This window comes from Anabrus simplex, chromosome 8 (genome assembly GCF_040414725.1).
Source record: "Anabrus simplex isolate iqAnaSimp1 chromosome 8, ASM4041472v1, whole genome shotgun sequence".
In the NCBI taxonomy this organism is placed as follows: Eukaryota; Metazoa; Arthropoda; class Insecta; order Orthoptera; family Tettigoniidae; genus Anabrus; species Anabrus simplex.
The window spans coordinates 212,940,737-212,962,233 of record NC_090272.1 but is presented as its reverse complement, the minus strand read 5'-3'; the positions used below and the strand labels follow the sequence as shown (position 1 = coordinate 212,962,233).

The 21,497-nt window shown below is 40.0% G+C and overlaps 1 protein-coding gene across 1 annotated transcript in view; it reads left to right on the top strand.

The window, feature by feature from the left end:
* Window positions 1-20,235, top strand: part of LOC136878709 (uncharacterized) — a 31,435-nt gene extending 11,200 nt beyond the window's left edge. The window contains exons 3-6 of the mRNA XM_067152148.2: window positions 7,317-7,469; window positions 8,192-8,368; window positions 15,625-15,795; window positions 19,427-20,235. Of these exons, the coding sequence (XP_067008249.2) occupies window positions 7,317-7,469; window positions 8,192-8,368; window positions 15,625-15,795; window positions 19,427-19,567 (642 nt within the window). The 3' untranslated portion in view covers window positions 19,568-20,235. The remainder of the gene's footprint in view (window positions 1-7,316; window positions 7,470-8,191; window positions 8,369-15,624; window positions 15,796-19,426) is intronic.
* Window positions 20,236-21,497: the final 1,262 nt, after the last annotated feature.

Here is a 21,497-nt window from a genome sequence, read left to right as displayed (position 1 = left end):
CGCGCCGGCCTCTCACCGCTGGATTTCGTGGTTCAAATCCCTGTGACTCCATATGAGATTTGCGCTGGACAAAGAGGAGAAGGGACAGGATTTTCTCCGGTTACTCCGGTTTTCCCTGCCATCTTTCATTCCAGCAACACTCTCCACTATCATTTCATTTCATCTGTCAGTCATTAATTATTGCTCCGGAAGAGTGCGACAGGCTTCGGCACAATTCCTATCCTTGCCGCTAGATGGGGCTTCATTCATTCCATTTCATGACTGGAAACAAGCTGTGGACTTTTATTTATTGTAGTGCCTTATCTATATATATAAAATAAGAGTTTTGTCTGTACATTGCTCAGAATTTGAAAATAATGGTATTTCTGTATCTGTCATGTCCTCAGTAACAAGGAAACGCATTTTTTACTTTTCCGTAATTTCTGTCTGTCTGTATGTATGTATACGCATCACGAGGAAACGGCTGAAGAGAATTTAATGAAAATCGGTATGTAAAGTCGGGTGAGGAACCACTACAATCTAGGCTATACATTATTTTATTCCCGCTGAGTGAAATGGTAGTTATGGGGAAGGCCTGAAATGTAATTCTCAAATTGGTTATTTATGTTATTAGTGGTCATATCGATAAATACTACATAACTAACATAACTTTGGTTATGTCGTAAGTTAGTAGTAATTATGTAAGAAGTTATTAAATTTCCGATCACTTATGTCTTATACATTGTTACCGTGCCACATATAATCAGAGAGATATTCATGAATTTGGATTTTTGTTACTAAGTCTATATCAGCGCCGGGTCACGAGAAAATGGGTAAACAGAATTTGGTGAAAATAGGTATGTAAAATCTGAGAATAAGGAACTACAGTCTACGATATAAATAATTTTGTAAAACGCCCTAATATCACAGAGTCGAAAGAAAACTAATGTGAAGGCCTGCAATATAGAAAGCTCATAAACTTTATCAACAATAACATTACATTGACCATTGTTTGTTGTGATGTGTTTTTTGTCTTCTGTTTCCACTCATCCCCGATAGATAGGATTACTGCAGCGTACCGAGGTTTTTTAAAATTTGATTTACGTCGCACCGACACAGGTAGGTCTTATGGCGACGATAGGATAGGAAAGGACTAGGGGTGTGAAGGAAGCGGCCTAGGCGTTAATTAAGGTACAGTCTGGTGTGAAAATGGGAAACCACGTAATACCATCTTCAGGGATGCCGGCAGTGGGGTTCGAATCCACTATCTCCCGGATGCAAGCTCACAGCTACACGCCTCTAACCACACGGCCAACTCGCCTGGTCGTATCGAGTGTAACAGCCTGCCTATATATTGGCGGGAAGTAGCTGGGGAGTTAGATAACTTCCTTTTTTAGCATGCCATTCCTCTGGTTCATACATTTTCTGATATTATTGGTACGTAACAGTGTTCATCATAGCATTCGAGCTATTCAATCCCTACTCTGAGGCACTGATTGGAATGAGTAGTGTGCATATTTAACGGAATAATGACAGAGGAGTGTTCACGGCAGTCTTCGACCTGGTTATTCCAGCTCTGGAACTTTGGACTGTTAGATCGGCACCGTAGAACTGTTCGTTGAAAGTGAGAAAGTGTGTGTTTCTTCATCCGATCGAGTATTTTATAACATTGCTTTCATTCGCTACATTCCTACTGACGTTTTTGTAATGACCTATGTTGAATTCAGTTAGGAAAACTACCAAGTCAGTCTTTGTGAGAATCCCGTAGCGAAGCACGGGTACATCAGCTAGTATTAAGATAGGCATTTCTTGTTGTAAAAATTGCTAGTGATGCCATGCTCTGTTTCCGTCTTAAGTAACCTTTCTTCTACAGGAGATTTTTCTAAACCACTTTATTATTATTATTATTATTATTATTATTATTATTATTATTATTAAAACAGAGAAATATGAAATTCAGTTATACATTGTGTACAGTTAAACACTTCAACGTTTTATTTTTAAGAAGCATATCAATTACTCCTAGAGCCTCCGTGGCTCAAGTGGAAGTGCGTCGGCCTCTCACCGCTGGGTTCCGTGGTTCAAATCCCGGTCACTCCATGCGAGATTTGTGCTGGACAAAGTAGAGGTGGGACAGACTTTTCTCCGGGTACTCCGGTTTTCTCTGTCATCTTTCATTCCAGCAACACTCTCCAATATAATTTCATTTCATATGTCAGTCATAAATCATTGCCCAGAGGAGTGCGAAGGGCCTTGGCAGCCGGCACAATTCCTATCCACGCCGCAAGATTCATTCATTCCATTCATAACCCGGTCAAATGATTGGAAAACAGGCTGTGTATTTTTATATCAATACTCCTATTTATCTGCTGTGCACAGAATGTATGTAAACTATTAAATACTGCACTGAACACCACAATGATCGGTGAGAAGTTCGAGGCTGCCTGCTATTAAATAATCGTTTAAAGTCTGGTTGTATGATTGTTACACACTTTTTTAAAAATGTCTGATAAGTTTTCATATTCTTTGCTGATAATAATTCACAGTATAATTATACTTAGCTGTGTCCGATCACACATTGCCGAGAAATCAAATTGTAAATAATTTTCAGAATATCTAAGACATTTTATTTTCTTCGCATATTGAAAGGAGCTGTTGCAGGCGTAAACAGTGCATTTCACAAGCAACTTGTTACACATAAGAAAATGGAAATTCTAATACCATGATGGCATTGGTCGTTTGTGTTGATTTTCAAGATATGGAACGATGCCATGTAGGTATGTAAACGATCAAAGTTTCAGACCCATTGGATTGTTGCTACAGGTCTTCTCACGTGATTGGTCGCGGAGGAATCAACTCCAGTATACGGACTCTGGTGTAACGTAGTTGACTTGCAGTCTGTGCAGTGAAGTGTTCCCCGTCAAACATGCCTCGACGACAGAGAAGAGCACGCTATCAACAACTGTCGCCGTTTGAGAGGGCTCGGATAATTGGGCTGTGTGAGGCTGGATTATCGCTAAGGACTGTCGCTGCACAGGCATTTACGGTACAACGTGTATGGCACCAGTGGTCAAATTAAGGTACCCACACTCGTAGACCTGGCACAGGCCCAGCGCGACAGACAACTGTGACAGAGGATCGCCACACCATTCGGATGGCCCGGATGGACCCCCATGCAACAGCAGCGCAAATTCAAGCAGCTGTGGCACCCCACGTTACACAACAAACAGTTGGTTATCGCCTGCGTGCAGCTGGCTTATGAGCCCGTGTCCCTCTAGAAGGTGTTCCATTGACCCCACAACAGCGATGTGTAAGGCTGGTCTGGTGTCGAGAAAGATCGACGTGGGTCGACGAATGGCATAGGGTCGTCTTTAGTGAGGAATCGCCCTTCTGTCTTGCCCGCAGTGATCGCCGGAATCGTGTGCGCTGACGTACCGGAGAGAGGGGCCGCCCAGATCTTATTGTCAAGAGGCACACAGGGCCAGCACCAAGCATTATGGTCTGGGGAGCTATTGGCTTTAATGTGAAATCACAATTAGTGCTTGTTGAGGGCACTATGACTGCTCAACAGTACATTGATAGGGTACTCAATCCAGTGGTTGTCCCTATGATGGCGAACATTGCTAATGGGATGTTTCAGCAGGACAATGCCCGGGTTCATACTGCACGCATCTCCAGAGAAGCTCTCCACGACATCACAACCTTAGAATGGCCCGCCAGATCCCCGGACCTCAGTCCTATTGAGCATGTGTGGGACATGATGGGTCGACACTGGCCAACCGTCCTCAGCCACCCACAACTGTGGAACAACTGACCCGTGCAGTGCAGCAAGCATGGGCCACAATTCCTCAGGAAGCGATCCAGGGCCTTATTGACTCCATGCCTCGATGAATTCATCAATGTATTGCAGCTCATGGTGGGCACATCCTGTATTGATTGTTGTCCAAACTTGCGGTCAGAGGGACCTGAAAGTGTAATCATCGGATCACAACCAAACACTCGCCCTGCATGTTCAATTGCAGCATTGCAGCACCACTTCTTCTGGGTGTTGCTATTTCCATTTTCTTCAGTGTATGGTATATTCGTTATTTTTAAGAAATGTTGCAATACAGTTATTTTGAGCAATTACACAGCATTGAAACTAGGTGACTGAATAAGATATGTACTAATTGAGGAAAGCTGGGAAAGAGGATCTTGTGCGCTAAAAACTGAGCTGAACATTTTTCTATGTGTGAATGATATTGTTGTTCAGAAGAATAACTTCTGTTTTCAATTAAAGGGTTATGTAAGATTCTAATGGTGTTTATAATTGAAGGTAATGGGAAACATGCGTCTGTGGATTGTTTAAAATGCAAGTTTTAAGTGCAAGCATTTTGGGCACATTGTGTATCATTAGATGCAATGGCTTTCTTTCTTTCTTTGAGCTTGATTAAGGTACGGCCCCAAAAACTGTCTGGTGTGAAGATGGAAAACAACGGAAAAGCATCTTGAGGACTACCGACATTAGGGCTCGAACCCATGACAGCTAGGTCACGCAAACCGCCCGGCCACTCGATCGGCAGATACAATGTTGAGAACAAAAGCAAAAGTAAACAGTCGAAGCCAATCTTAAACAATTATAGGCATAGCATTTTTCATGTTTTAACGTTAAAAACATTTCTTAGCAAGGAAGGTGTCCCCATACTACGAAAAACGTAAAATTAAGCTATTTTTTTGTATTTGCTTAACGTCGCACCAACACAGACATGTCTTACGGCGACGATGGGGCAGAAACGGCCTAGGAATTGGAAGGAAGTGGCCGTGGCCTTAATTAAGGTACAGCCCCGGCATTTGCCTGGCGTGAAAATGGGAAACAACGGTAAACCATCTTCAGGGCTGCTGACAGTGGGGCTCGAACCCACTATCTCCCGATTACTGGATACTGGCCGCACTTAAGCGAGTAAAATTAAGCAATTTACTCAATTGTGTCCAAAGTTGATGGGCTAAAGACCCGGGAATTATTTCAAATTATGAATCTTGGATAGCTCTAACAAAGTAAAAAAAAAAAAAAATCGAAAATCACTTCTGGCCTAAATTCAGTTCCGGAACAGTAGGCTAAAGTCGCTTGTTTCTTTACTCGTTTCCTTTTTGATTGAAATCCTTGGTTCAATACCCTCAGGCGTTTTTATATTTTTATTTTTAAAATTTACTCATCGAATGTAGTTATTAGTGCTCGATAGCTGCAGTCGCTTAAGTGCGGCCAGTATCCAGTAATCGGGAGGTAGTGGGTTCGAGCCCCATTGTTGGCAGCCCTGAAGATGGTTTTCAGTGGTTTCTCATTTTCACACCAGGCAAATGCCGGGGCTGTACCTTAATTAAGGCCACGGCCGCTTCGTTCCAATTCCTAGACCTTTCCTATCCCATCGTCGCCGTAAGATAATTATTGAATCCCTTCGTCCTTAAAGTGGAAGCTAGTTCAAACCTGCTCGTACTTCTGTAGAAGAGGTTCGCATTCGAGTTCGCTGAACGACTTGAAAGATATGGTGGGAAAAGCCTAGCGGCTGGCAGAGGGTCTTTTGCACTCTGGTATTGCCTCACTTCGACTACTGTGACGCCGTGTACAACGACCTGACTGCTACTCTTAACGACAAACTACAACGCGCGCAAAATGTGACCTACGTCACTTTGACCATGTTACACCTGCCTACGATGAACTCGGTTAGCTAAAACTCAAACAGCGCCGTAATCTTCATGCTTTATGCCTTCTTCGTCGAATACTCTCCTCAGGCTCACCTCCCTATTTGTACAGTCAATTTCACCACCTGTCATCCAATCACAGTTTTGGAACACGGTCAAAATCTGATACACTCTTATCCATTCCACCTCACCGCACCACACGATACACAAACTCATTTGTTATTTCTTTGGCACGACAATGGAATGCACTACCCGTCTCTGTCAGAGGGGCCTCACCTGCTAGTTTTAGGCAACTTTGTCACCGCTACCTACTAAGTAATGCTATGGAGATTTTGTAGATTTAGCCTTCCTCAAACTATAGACTTTATATAAACCCACTGTTATTACCAAGGATAATAGAAATTAGCTAATCATGTCATAAGTGTGTAAATAATCATCTTCATCATCATCATCATCATCACCATTCTCCTATTTTTTTTCCTTTTTTTAAAATCATAATATTGTATTGTTTAGTAGTTGCAAGATGTTTCAATTGTAAGTGTACTTATTTCAATTTTGCACATGTAAAAACTGTCTTTTCTGGTTAGATGGAAGAGAGGGCCTAATGGCCTTAATCTTACCAGACAAAATAAATCTATTGTATTGTACTGTATTGTAATGGACCGAGCAAACTATCTCCAAGACACGGTCAATTTATAGCGTGTATTTATGTCGTTATTTGTATTTTATATATTGTTTTATTTTGTGTAAGCCGAAAATTAATTGGATTATTTTGATCAATAACCAGTAGTAAAGTGCGCCTCCGTGGCTCAGATGGCAGCGCGTCGGCCTCTCACCGCTGGATACATTGCTTCAAATCCCGGTCACTCCTTGTGAGATTTGTGCTGGACAAAGCGGAGGCGGGACAGGTTTTCCCTGTCATCTTTCATTCCAACAACACTCTCCATTCTCATTTCATAGCATCTATCAGTCATTAATAAATCACTTTGGGAGTGGCGACCCCATCGTACTAATAGCCTATATCTGCTTCATTCATTCCATCCCTGACCCGGTCAATGACTGGAAAACAGGTTGTAGGTTTTATTTTCAACCAGTAGTAAAATGAGATGCACTTACCCCACCTTGGTTGACATTTTGCCTCACTAATAGGAAGAACTGAGTCCATATGCTTAATGTTGTTGAATTTATTATTTTAAGCAAGCATATGTTTTATTTACTTCCTTTGATTCTTGCGTGTGATTAAGAAGGACTTGAGCTGCGTTTTTTGTATTTATTATTAATTTCAAACAACTATTCTGGTCATTTTGACATATTTTGCCTCAAGGTGACTCACTTACCCGCTCCCCTCTCTCTTTCTCTCCCCTATTTAAGTAAAATTTGGTGGGAGACATGGCGTTCAAAATAAAACATTCTAAAATTGTCTTGTAGTGCTACGGGCCCTTAATTATAATAACTCTTCGATCGTCTTCTTGGAATACACGCGCGGGCTGCTAATTAATGATTATGAAGCAGCGAAGATAATGGAGTGGTGCAAGCAGTCTCGAACCACTGCACTGCATTTCCAAGCTCAGATTAGAAACATTAAGCAAGTTATATGACTTACCACCTCCACGAACTGCTTGAAGGCCGTAATTTAATGTATGTGGTGGTTTGTTTTCAAGGAGCCGTCTCGCAGTCCAAAAAGGACTCCTTCTACACTGAGGAGGAAGATATCCCGGCCTGTGGTGAACCGAAGAAACGAGCAAGCGTCGCGGAACTCCTCAACGGTCCATCTTTCAACGATCGCTACCACGCTGGCAGAATACAACTACCCCGTACGTAATACACTACTCATTATCGTTAATATTTCTAGGGGCAAAGTAATCGAAATGGTCAGCCTAGTGGCCTTCGTTTCAGAGGACCCTGGGTTCGATTCCCGTTTGTGTCGGAGTGGGTGTTTATGTTCATTTTAATAAACATTTCTTCATCTACATACAACACATACTCCAGATAGGGCAGTCGAAACTCCTACTTTGGGCCAGGTAGACCACCCATTCTACTGAAAAGTACGTATCTAAAGCATCCAACAAAACATGTAGGAGTTTACTCTTTTTCTTCCACTTGTTCGTTTATATTTATTTTGTTAGACTTGTATTAAATCAATTATTCTAGTACTGGAAGGGAACTGCCTAACCATTGTGGAGAAGGCATGCTCGGTTCACCTGAAAGGACGTGGTTTCGATTCCCATTCAAAAAGTCGACAATTAGGAACGGGACTTACACGTGGTTCCAGTTTCTACCAGAATTAAGTAGCGGGCAAATCTTGTGGACACTAATATCGGTGCTATTATGTAGATACTAACATCGATGAAGACTTTCACTGCTCTTCTAAGATTCGTTCTGCACGTTAAATAATTTGTTTGAACATGAACGTGAATGCTGAGATATTACCTAATCCAAATATAATTTGAATTTAATTTACACATAAGTATATACTTCCAGCGACACATTCCATTTCCCTCCAGGCTAACTTAACCACTTATGTTGACTGTTCCAGCCGCTGGACGCTCCTATACAGGAGATAGTTGTAATGGCCGCCTGGAAGCAGACCAACTGTGGCAATACGACAGACCCACTGAGGTTCAATATCACCCATCTCGAGTTCGAGGCGGGAGAGCATCTAGTTATAGCTTTTGACTTCGAGCTGGACATCGAATTGTCAGCGCCGATACAGGTAACACGAATATGTAAATAACTCGTGCCCCTTTCTTCACTACCATAATTAACCTTTTCAGTGCCAGCTAAAATTACCTAGTTCTATGCTATAAGTATGCCTTTGCTGGCGAGATGTAGTGTTTACAGTGCACTATGTCTTCTGGTATGGGCTATATCATATTTGTTACTTTCATTGACCTGTTTAGTCTAATCCTTGGCTTTGACAATATGAAAGTGACTGAGGTATGAGTGATGCTAGTAATACCATTCCTTATGCAGCCCGTCCCTGTTATGGTGTGAAAATATCGCTCATAGGGTCGGTTGGTGCATGCATTTCAGTGGGCTTGGCAGACTGATATGTAATAGCAACGGCTGGCTCGGTGAGGAAAGCAACGGGAAACTACCTCACTCCTCATTTCCCTAGTATGCCTCTTCAGCAACGCCTAGGCTATTTATGACAGTTGTTGGCGGAGCTGCAGAGGATCAAACCAGCCTTTGGGCTGACTACCCAACATACATACATGCTATAAGTGTCAACTTCATTTCCGTAAAAATGTAATGTTTGATAAATGTTTATCATTTCTTAGTTGTTAAAGTTACTCACTTTATTCCTATTTTGCAGATTGCTAAAACTCCATTCTTTCCTATAGTATTACAAAAGAATGAAATGTAGTTAGTGACATGTAAGTAAAAATAATTTCTTTTGAATTTTATCGTCCAAAATTTGGTTATAAGTTCAGTGTTCCATAAATGACACTAAACAGAGTGTTTCAGAACTGTACTCTGATTAAAAACAGAACAATTGATAATTGACAGAAATACAATATTTAGTTTGAAATCTGTAAAGGAGTTGTCCAAGTACTACATTTTAAGAAGGCAGCAGCTATGATGAAGAGCAATTTACTGGCTAAAAGAAGTCAATGAATCAAAGCATTATACCACATTTCACATTCATAGTAGAGAACAATTTTCATTCGAGATTTATTCCCTGAGATACACACATTATCCTCAACAACGCACTCTCTCACAGAGTGGAGGAAACCTTACACAATCTTGTTTGCATATTGGGAAGTTTTGACTCAAAATGTGCATGTGTTGCATGCGAAATTTTGGGACAATTATCTTCACTCTTTACATTGAACTGTTCTTTGAACCAGAAGTAAAGCTGGACGGCACCATGCTGTATGTCAGTCAGATGTTGCGTTCTCGAAAGAAAATATGTTATTTTAAAGCAGACACCTACAGGAAGTTCAACGTACCTGCAAGTGACCTCCGAAGAGGCCTGGTGCAGGTCTTTCAATTTGACGCCGTATAGGCGACCTGCGCGTCTTTGAGGATGAGTCCCTACTTGTGATGAATTATTCTAATACCGAAGACGGCACACACACCCAGCCCCCGAGCCACTGGAATTAACCAATTAAGGTTAAAATCCACGACCCGGCCGGGAATTGAACGTACCTCCAAGTGAACAAGTTTAACATTCGTGACATGTGCGTAAGTGTAGGGGAGGAACAAGAAACTTAACTTCGCCACGAATATCAAATCACCTTTTCTATCTATCTATCTATCTATCTATCTATCTATCTATCTATCTATCTATCTATCTATCTATCTATCTATCTATCTATCTATCTATCTCATGTATTATTCGCCCCTCAACTTTGTCAACTTTGACTGGTCCAGTAACTTTCTCAGAATCTTTCTCTTCTGGGTCTCCAATTTGTGCGTCTCTCTTTTCCTGTTAAGTATCAAACACTCAGATTTCTGGCCGATAAGTGCATGGTACTGTCTAAATTTGGTATTATTGTGCCGGGAGGTAGACCCTAAAGCCGTGCATTCAAATTCAGCGCCTAAATGAACTCCTCTATTGGTAAAACAGTGAAACTGAAACTACACCACCGTAGAACTTTACTCAGAAGAGGTCACCAGAGAAACATGACGTAATTTTGTTATTGTGCAGTTGCCTAAACTGAGTGAATTTCTCCTTGTTTTGTTTGCCATTCATCAAGAAGTTTGGACATTTTTCCACAGATGACACTACTAAAAAGAACTATGATCATGCACCCTTGTGCAAAGTGCAAGAACTTATAATTTAAAGAAGTTTTGTATTTCTAGGCTTTTGTAACTGATTGATGTTCATTTATTTTTGGGTTGGCAATATTTCCTTTTAATTTCGGCCAGTTTTGAATCTAGTCAATCACTAATTTCTGTAATTAATTTTCCGCCTATCACAGGCTTCTTGTTCGATTCTGAGTGTTACTTTTGAAATCTACCAATAAAATTGAGGGTGTGTGGCTAGTTTATTCTTGAATATTCTCGAATCTTCCCTGAGGGTTTATAAACTGCGGCTTTTCTCGTTTCTTGGCCAATCGGTCGACGTCTATCTGAGTGTGCGTACGTTAAGCAGGAGGCGGGTGGCCTCTTTCGTCGACAGCTAGAACATCTACAAGGCAATGGCCACATAACTTTGCTAACTCAGCAGTTTAACCCGAGGTAAAGGTTCGACTCTTTAGTATGTAACAACTTTTTCCGGCTAATGTAAAACCTTCATAAAATATTTAACTGATAATCGGGGATAGAGAGTGAATTACCCTCTCGCGCTCCCCTTCATCTTGGTTTGGAGTGACTACGTTTTTCTCTAACTGTTTTTCCTACTGTAATGTGTTAATGCAATTGGTTTGGGGTGACTACGTTTTTCTCTAACTGTTTTTCCTACTGTAATGTGTTAATGCAATTTCTACACGCGTCACCTCAGTAGTTTGGGAATAGACCCTGTTTTATCGGCCTAGAGCCCTTTAGGTTTTAAAGTGTTCATTATATTGGAGCCCAGTGTGCCTCCATTCACTTTGTGTTTGTGCCAGTTATCTGACCTGTTCCTTTTCCATGAAGGCCCAGTAGGTTGCGTATCATATACCCCTGTATAAATTATTTTCAAATTGTAAGTTGTGCCTTGATAGGCCAGTAATTGTAAGTTGATGTTGCCTTGAGTAGGTTTGGAAAACTGAGAGCCTGTTAGCTCTTTTTCAAGTTCTGTAATAGTAAAGAGTGCTTCTGGAAGGATATTTATATTTTGGAGAGCAAGTGCTCGTGAATTAGGGGCTTTCTGCCCTTGGATAATTTGTGCTCTTTGTAAATTTGAGCTGGGAGCTCAGAATTGTGAAGCTAGGGGCTTGAAGCTCAGGATTTGTAAAACATCACTCGAATTTGAATCTTTCTTGTCTTGTTTTTAGTTTGTCATTGTACCTGATGCTTCATTATTATGAAAAATTGTTAAGTTTGAAGTTCTGAAAATATAACCTTCAGTTTAAGTTTTAAATTAATTTTGGTATTGTAGTTAGACCCATTCAACCCCGCACCTTCTTTCATCACCTCTGCTTTCCATAGACACCCCGGAAAAAATTATTATTATTATTATTATTATTATTATTATTATTATTATTATTATTATTACGGAGATATCCGTGGTAGTTAGAGGTGAAAGAAGGTGTGGGCTGGAATAGGTCTCAACTACAAAATTAAAGTTAATTTAAAACTTTAACAAAGGTTATATTTTCAAAACTTAACAGTGGTGACATAGAATTTGAAAACTTAACAAGTCAACAACAAGCCAAAATCAGGTACCAAGAAATTATATGTGTTAGGGGATAATACAAGATCTGGGCTTCTAGCCCCACAATTACAATCTTTCAGCTATGAGCCCAACTTTACCAATGTACCCAGTTCACACAAAGGGGCAGAAAACCCCAATCATGCCAAAGGAGCACTTGCTCCCAATTACCATGTTAAGCCTCCTAGAGGCACGTTTCACACACGAGAAGGAGCAGATGCGCTCTCAAAGTCCTCATGCCTATTTAAGAGGCCATACACTGACTTTACATTAACTGCTCTCAAGGCACACATACAGTGAAACAGAGGTATCTGATACCCAATCTACTGGGCCTTCGCAAGAAGGAAAACAAAACGGGTTAAGTAAATGGCCCAAAATACAAAATTGAATGGAGGCGATAACTTGCACTCCTACACCAAATGTTTGGCTAAAACCTATGTGGCGCTAGGCCGATCATACAGGGGCTAATCCCAAGCTAGGGAGGTGACACGTATGAGAAAACTTTACTACATTAAAGAAGAGAAGAACGGTAATGAAAACGTAGTCACCTCCTTTTTCAAAAATGAAGGGGAGTTCGAGAGGCTGAAGCACTCTCTATCCCCGCTTTACAGATTTATAATTTATAGATTTTACATAGACATAAAATAATTTACATTTTAAAAAGGTAGGTTACATACTAAAGGTTTCGAATCTTTCCCGAGAGTTGAACTGCTGAGCTAGCAAGAAATGAAGGTGTTAACAGGCCATTACCTTGTAGAAGAACTGCTGCTTGACGAAAGAGGCGCTTCCCGCCCCCTGCTACATATTCACACACTAAGAAAGATGTTACTGAAGTGGCACCGAGACAAGAAAATCCGCAGTTTATATACCCTCGTGGAACATTCGAGACCTTTCAGGAATGAGTAGACACACCCTTTCGTTTTTATTGGATAACAGCAAAATCTAATACACAAGACGAGGAAGAAACACCTTATTGGTGGAAAATTAATTACGTAAATTCCCGATTGGTTACATTCAAAACGGGCGGAAAGAAAGGATTTATATTGCCAACCCACAAAGCACAGAACAAAATTTAGAAAAAATAAAACTTAGGAATACAATATTTCTTCAAGAAAATTCATTCCATTGCACCAGAGTGTGTTACCATAGTTTTGGGTAGAGACATCTGTTAGAGATTGTCCACACCTCTTAATCGTTGAAAAACAAAAGTAAAATAAAATAAACACTCAGTGACATCTTCTGAATAACCGTGGAATTAGTTCAGTAGTTAAAGTTCCAAGTTTTTTTCAGTAGAGAAGTTTCAATTGGCGCAATATTAGAATTAGCGGTGTGGGGTGTACCGCCCGGTACAATTATTATTATTATTATTATTATTATTATTATTATTATTATTATTATTATTATTATTATTATTATTATTATTATTATTTCCGTTTCGTTGGCGGAATGTTCAGCGTACTGGCCTTAGGTTCACGGGGTCCTGGGTTCGATTCTCGACCGGATCAGGGATTTTAATCTTCATCGGCTAATTCCATTGGCTCGGGGGCTGGGTGTTTGTGCTCTTCCCAACATTCCTGCAACTCACACACCAAACATAACACTATCCTCCACCACAATAACACGCAGTTATCTACATATGGCAGATGCCGCCCTCACTCATCGGAGGGTGTGCCTCACAAGGGTTGCACCCCGCTAGAAACAGCCACAAGAAATTATTTATTATTATTATTATTATTATTATTATTATTATTATTATTATTATTATTATTATTATTATTATTAAAATGCATTGCACTTAAGTGATCCCACAGTGTCAATGTATATTTACATTAGTAGAATATATTTTTAGCTAGTGTTTTAAGGTCGCACGAACACTTAAAATGTTTTCGACGACGCGAGGATAGGAAAGTGATAGGATTGAGAAGGTATCTGCCATGGCCTTATCTAAGGTACAGCCCCAGCATTTGCCTGGTGTAAAATGGAATTCCACGGAAATCCATCTCCGTGGCTGCCGACGGTGGGATTCGAGCCCACTATCTAACGAATGCAATCACGGGACCACAACCACATGGACAACTCATACGATAGTAGTACAAGAACGACATGAAATGAAAACATAAATTACTTAACAAACAATTACATTTAATAATTCCGTGTGGTTGTCGCTAGCCTTGTAAGGCACACCCTCTGATTAGGGTGAGTGGCACATGCCTGCCTGCTTTTGTAGTGGAGGGTAGTGTTGTGTGTGTGGTGTGATTTGCAGGGGGTGTTGGGCCCAGCACAAACACCCAATCCCCGAGCCAGGGAGGAAATAACCATTTAAGGTTAAAACTCCTCTCTAGCCTGGAATCGAACCCGGAACCTCTCAACCTAAGGCGACTACGCTGACCATTCAGCCAAGCAGCCCAACAACAATGACATCAAAACCGTATATTAGTAGAAATTTTATTTAAAAAAAAAGAAATGTCACGATAGTGAAAGAAGAATTAAGAAAGAAATATATTAAAACTAGAAACAAGGAAATACATGACAGTTTTATTTCGTGCAGTGTAACACAATAATTATAATCAAACGCATTTGAATTCGTACACAATTAATAGAAAATGACTTGAGTATTACGTGATATGTATAGCAACAGGTAGAACACCGTCACTCAGTTATTCACTCAAGCTTTCACAAAATAATATGGCATTACAGGCAGTGTACCCTAATAACTGCAACACAATTGCATCGAAAATGACAAATAACTTAAATATTTCCTATATCGTAACGCTACCAATTACAGTAGAAACATACTACTACATTAACATTGTAAATTCAGCACTATCGTATACAAAATTTGTGCAAATGAAATACTATTTACTCTCAACTTACATCAAACAGCATCCAGCTGACGTTTAGAAAAAAGAAGCTTCTGATATCCGAGAGCTGTCCACAGAAGATGAGCAACCTAACCCTGCGTGATATGCAATCCCACCCAACACTGCTGTAGTATGGACTGCCTACCAAAGCTCTCGCAGGATACTGAATAATTCGTTTCGCTGTAGGGCTGAGTCTAGTTTTCGTCTGAAATGCGGAAACTTGCAACGCAAAGTCTTAACTTAAAACACTAATTAATGCAGGATATCTCTTATAAGTTATTGTATTTATATTTCATAATTTAAGGGTTGTAATGAGGATATAAAGGAGGGGGCATGTACTTAAGGTATGTGACGGTGTTGTGATGTTAAGCTAATAGTAAGCTGAACCTATCTAATCGAAATACTTAAGTTGTGTGTGAATTTGTATATGATCATGCTGGATTTAAAATGTTAAACTAGTAGATAGTATTTACAGTAATATTTTCTTCCCATGGAATTGCTTGTTGCCTCTTGTTGTAGTTGCTGTTTTGCTGTTGTTGTTGTTGTTGTTGTTGTTGTGTAATTCTGTTCATGATTTACTTTACTTTGCGTTACTGTCCCCTTGCGAATAATAATTATTTTAAGTTTTGGAAATGAACACACTTAATACTTAATACAGACCTATTATTACATCATTAGAATAAGGCATAACTTTATGTAAAGCACATGGAATCAATCGCACATAATGTACATTGGGGTCTAAATCGGATACCGCGAGTGTATCTGTGAGGTGGTTTCGCTGTTCTGCTGATCCATACCTTGTTGCAGGTGGATATACTGCAGTGGACGATGGTCTCGGACGACGACTGGCGGTTGGTACCGTGCGGCGAGATCAAAGGATCTTGTTACATGGAAGACCTGTGTTCGAGCTTCGCGCAGATTAAGTGTCCAGCGCTGAGAGGACTGATACAACCCAACCTGCAATGCCCGATACTGCCGGTGAGACAACACATTGAATATTTTCGGTATCTGAGAGTCCTGCTGTATGCCACTTCACTGTCCAGCTCCTCATCTCCTCCAGAGTTCCTAAGTTCATCTTTCTGCTGGTTCTGACAACTACTACTGCTCAATGTTTCCATTCTTTCCCTGAAGGAGGGAGGCGGGCCTCCTAGGCGATGATGCCGTCTCTCAGGCCAAGAGATTTGTATTGGAGAAAAATATGTGCAGAGAAGGCGATCGTGCTTGGCGGCAGTGGCTTATACAAGGAACTGTCCCACCTTACTGCAAGAAGATGGAAAACCACGGAATCCATACTCGGGACAGCTGACGGTGGGGATACGCCCCTCTCCGTCTCCCGAATACAGAGGCCTCGAGCCACTGTGCATTCGCCGACCCCTGGTTCTGAGTTTCCTTCCTCTATTCCCTCTCTCTCTCTCTCTTCAATGTTCCTCATTTTCACCACACGAACCTCGCGTTCTTGGCAGATTTAAAAACAAGCAAACAAAACCCCATGGCGTTAGAGAGCAGATAGGCCTTAGACTACCAAGTGACCGCTGCTCAGCCCGAAGGCCTGCAGGTTACAAGGTGGCGCGTGTTCAGTGCGACGAATTCTATCGGCCGTTAATCTTGGCTTTCGACACCGGGACCGCTATATCACCGTCAGATAGCTCCTCAGCTGCGTGGATCTAGAACCAGTCCTGACCTGGCCTAATTGAGCACGACCAGGCCGGCAACTTACTGATTTACCTACTATTCTTTAGATCCTTGTAACCGTTAGTCTCAGCCCTTCTCTGCTCGGCTGAGTGGCTCAGATGGTTGAGGCTCTGCCCTTTTGACCCTAACTTGGCAGGTTCGATCCTGGCTCAGGCCGGTGGTATTTGAAGGTGCTCAAATACGTCGGTAGATTTACTGTCACCTAAACGAACTCATGCGGGACTAAATTGCAGCACCTCGGCGTCTCCGAAAGCCGTAGAAAGTAGATAGTGAGACGTAAATACAATAACATTATTATCATTGATACAGGATTTCCGTGGTTCACTGAGGGATAAGAAGAGTCTGCAGTGAATGGCCGGACAACTAGAGCAGAACTTAACACAACAAATTTTAGAAATTTATTTATTTCCTTTTCTTTTTTCTAGTTTAAAATTTATAGATGGAAAATCTGAATGAATAACAGACAAATATGACAGTTTATTAAAGAGCTCGTCAGAAGTCCGAACAACAGGTGCAAAATCTTGTAATAATTAGCAGACAGTTACTTTACATAGAAAAGGGCCTTATTGCTCTTGACAGATACCATATTTACAAGAGCACAAGTGCCACCAGAAGCTACACTACTCAGGAGTCTGAGCTCCGAAATACCATAGTCTAGCCTCGCAGAGGCAATCAGTTTCCTTCCATACTCTGAAATTACACTAGGCTCCATCGGGTGACCTCACTTTTGAGGTTTTGATCAATTCATCCACAATAGTATTGATCACTGTTCCCTAAGAATAATAAAAGAGTCACAGAGGCGTAATTGCCCAAACTACACGGCCTTAATGGAAAAAGGAAAATGGTTGCACATAATCGGCCATAAACAAAATGCAAGGAGGAGAAACACCTGCACAGATTATTAAATCCCTAAGTGGGCTTACAGAGGCTAATCCTATACTACATAGAGGTGGCTAAAGGAGAAACGTTAATTTAGAGGTTGAAAGCTTTAGTCACCCAATGAAAGGTTGAATGGGAAAGGACAGAGGGTCATCACTCTTTATTCCCTTACATTACGTATTTTTCAGTAGGGAATACAACCAGAGTCCTCGGACTTGGCGAAAATTGTACATTGAAACCACTAGTTTACAAAATTACATTTAGAAAAGAGGCTAAAACATTCCCCTCAAACTATTCACAGGGGCTATCGCATGTCTAGGTAAATTCCGCCATTACCTTGCGCCGCTGGATCTTCCTCACGCAGGTCTCGCCCCTGCCTCCTGGGCACTCCCAAGCTCTGGAGCAATTCAGACCAAACGGCCCTAAAGTGACCTGCTTTTATAGTACCTTAAGGGGAAGTTTCCAGAACTCTTTACTGATAGGCTGGTTTCCTATACACACCCCGGCTTTAATTGGCTAGAGAACATATTTCCAAGAATCTGATAGGTTGATTACAATCGAGAAGGGACGAGCTGAAGTGTTTGAAATTTCGGTAAATTAAAAAAATCATTAGAACCAGGCTTACAAACTTCAAAATAAACATTACTCTATCAATTAATTACAATTCAACGGTCTAGATATCTAACGGTAGACGACAAAATCTTTGGAAGTTACAAGTTCAAGTTCATTGGCATAAATGGCCTAAGAGAAGGCGTGCATTTTAACTAGCTGAAGAAGTTGTATCCCTGGTACAATTATTATTAACCCATTAGTCTTTTCTTTTCATACTGTATGTACTCGTTAATATGGCATTTTCTGACATTTTGATTTTTCTCTTCTATTATTATTGTTATTCTGTCTATGATAAACTGTAACCAATTAAAACCATTCATTCTGTTGAATCTAGATTACTTCCATGTAAATACTGGGTATACCACAGCTCTTGCGACGAAGTTTACTTTAAAGTTCATGGTAATTTAAGAACTTACCACTCAGTCCAAATCAGTTTAAAAATACAAATTGGTGTCTATGATCTGAATGTTTAGCCACTTGAAACAACAACATCATCAGTCATACACAAAAACACATAGAAACTGAAACAAAGGCCAATATTAGCAATACAATGGCATGTATAGTCCAGTCTAAGGGCATCTTCAAATTCTTTAAATCATATGTACACATTTATATTTATTTTTTCACATTTTAAAAGAATGTTTTAAATACCAAATTAATTATTAATTGATTTTAAAAGGAGTACACATGTAATGAGAGCTGAAGAGGAATAACGGTACAAAATAATTAAAAGCTAAAAGGGAACGTAAGTGTAGGAACTTAATGCTGAAAGAGATACATTATTAGCTAAAAGGAACACTGATTTAGAGAACACATACCATACATTAAGAGCTGAAAAGGATCAATACTCTACAGAAAAACCATAGGAGTAGGTGTATTATGAGCTAGAGAAAACCTGACTATAGGGAGTCAATATGAAATATACATGAATACCTTAAATTAATCATTACTCTAGAGATCTAAGATAAATCAATATATTAAGAGCTAAATTGGATCATTGTTCTAAGAAATTAACATAATACCCCATGGAGCTGTAGCCATATGGGGATTTGCCTACCAAGTGACAATAAATACATTAATGTGCTAGAAAGGTACCTTAGTCATGGGAGTTACGGTAAAAAAATGGACAAGAGATGAAGAACATCTTTAATCTAGGGAAACAGCACAAGAATAAGAATATAACAAGCTAGAATATAATATTAGTCTAGAAAGTTAATGTCAAATATGCATTAAGAGCTTAAATGGATTGTATTTTACAGCCTGGAAAGTTATAATGTTAATAATTGTTATAATTGTTAAGAACTCTACTCCGAATATCACGGTTTCTATCCATCCACTCAGAATACAAAGAAATATCAAGAATGAAATAAAACCCATGTTATTTCAGCAGGAATGTCGTGTTATTATTTTCTTGGTTCTGTTTCAGGGTAAGTACAGTGTTCCCGACCACTACTACCCCACCGTGGTCGAGGACTACCTCCTGCCCGTGGCGACTCGCTACCACTTCAAGCACCACGGACAGCACATTGCATGTTACGACCTCGTCGTTATCGGCGAAAAACTTTGAGTTCAAGAGTGTGTGTGCCATAAAACTCAGAGGTGTTAATTTCCAGAGAAGCCTTCTGGCAGCTTGAGGAACAAAGTGGCTGCTCTGTCCCATGTCGTTTGTTCCTTCATTTTTATTGTGTGTAATATTTATTTCATCATAGGCTCTGTGCTCATGTAATGAGCAATCTCTAGACAGTGTTGTTGGCCCATCTCCATCTTTTCATGCTTACATTTCCTCATCATATAAAGCCTGGACTTTTATGCAGTAACGAGTTAGATTGCAAACTAATTTGGTTAGTAGAAAGTATCGGCCACCCGCTCTTTCATAATGTAGCAGGGGTAACATAAATTATAGGGGTTCTGATGGGGCCATACCCTTAATGTTTATGCAATCGCCATAGCATAATCGTTGTGAAGGTAGACTATACTTGCTGCTCGCTTCAGTTACTTTGCATTCTAACCTATTAATGCATGAAAGTCCGGACTCTACTCATCAAGGAAATGAGGACCTGAATTCCAAATCACGCTAACTCAAAAATTTAAAAAATTCAGGAAAGAGAAAAAACGTAATATTTATGTTGTGTTTATTCATTTTTTAATGAGTTTTATTTTAAATAAGGTACTAACCACAAAATCCACAGTTCTGGTCCTTCAGGCAAGTAACTCAATGTTGGATATGAGCTACGAATTTTAGGTAAATAAAATATAATACAGTATGATAATATCTTTATTTATTCCTAAAAATTAAAATCCCTTTCTTAATCATCGTTTTCCGGTCGATTAGATTAGCAGTTTTCTTTTTTTCTACCACTAAGAACGCTGATGTGATTCAATGCAGAGTTTCACTTAAGTCCTTACAACTACATTCCGTGTGGGTATTTTTCAAAAAAGAAAAAGAAAACGCCTGCGGATATTGAGCCAAGGAGCATATTACAGGCAAAATTATGTAAATACGTAAAATGGCTAGGATTTGAATAAAAAAGAAAACTAGTAAAGAAAGAAGCGATTTTAGGCTGATTTTCCGGAACTGCATTTTCGAATTTAGTTTTTATTAGTTTGTTTGAGCTATCCAAGACTCACAATTTGAAACCTTTACGAGCCCTTCAACTTTCGGCATAAAAGTCCTTAATTTTACGTTTTTATTGGGATTAGGATCCCCACTCTGCCTCTAAGAAAAGATTTCAACATTAAAATATATTAAATCAAGGTAAAAATCATTTTCTCTTTCAAGTATTTAAAGTCTAAAACAATGATAAAGTATGGAGTCAGGATGTTTTATTATCAGACGCTTACAAATAATTTATATTACAGATATTATCATAATAACCAGTTGGGAAAGAAGGAATGAGATATAAATTTTGAATTCTTATTTATGCTTATTTAAGACGGTTGTATTACCTACTACGTACTATAATCCACAATACTTGTATTAGTGAGTATACCCCGAGATTAAGTTAATGAGGACCACCCCATGCTGGAGTGACCGCAAATCTCCTTGAACGCAAATATCCGGCAACCAAAACATTATATCTCAGTATGTAAGATACATGGTCTGAACAGTGTTTGAGAGATTTTTATGATTGAGAAGTATTATTCTGTTAATGGTAGACAAAGTGCTGTAATGGAGTTGACAGTTACCAATACGGCAAATCGTTGTGCTCATTACAGAGGTTATATAAAGGTAAATGGCGGCTGAGGACAAGAGGCAAATGATAGACAAGACATGCACCCATCTGAAGAGTGAAGGGGAGGTGGAGAGAGTGAAGTACGGGATATCTAGCATGAGCGAAACACGTGAAGGGCAGGATACTTGCTCCCCGCCTGCTAGCACCTCCCCCCTGGCGTGACAACGACGAGAGAGGGGAAAGAGGTAGTCCTTGAAGGCAACAGACGTACTGTGTATATCCACTCATTGAGGGCCATATTCTCCAGTTTCTTCGTAATTCTTG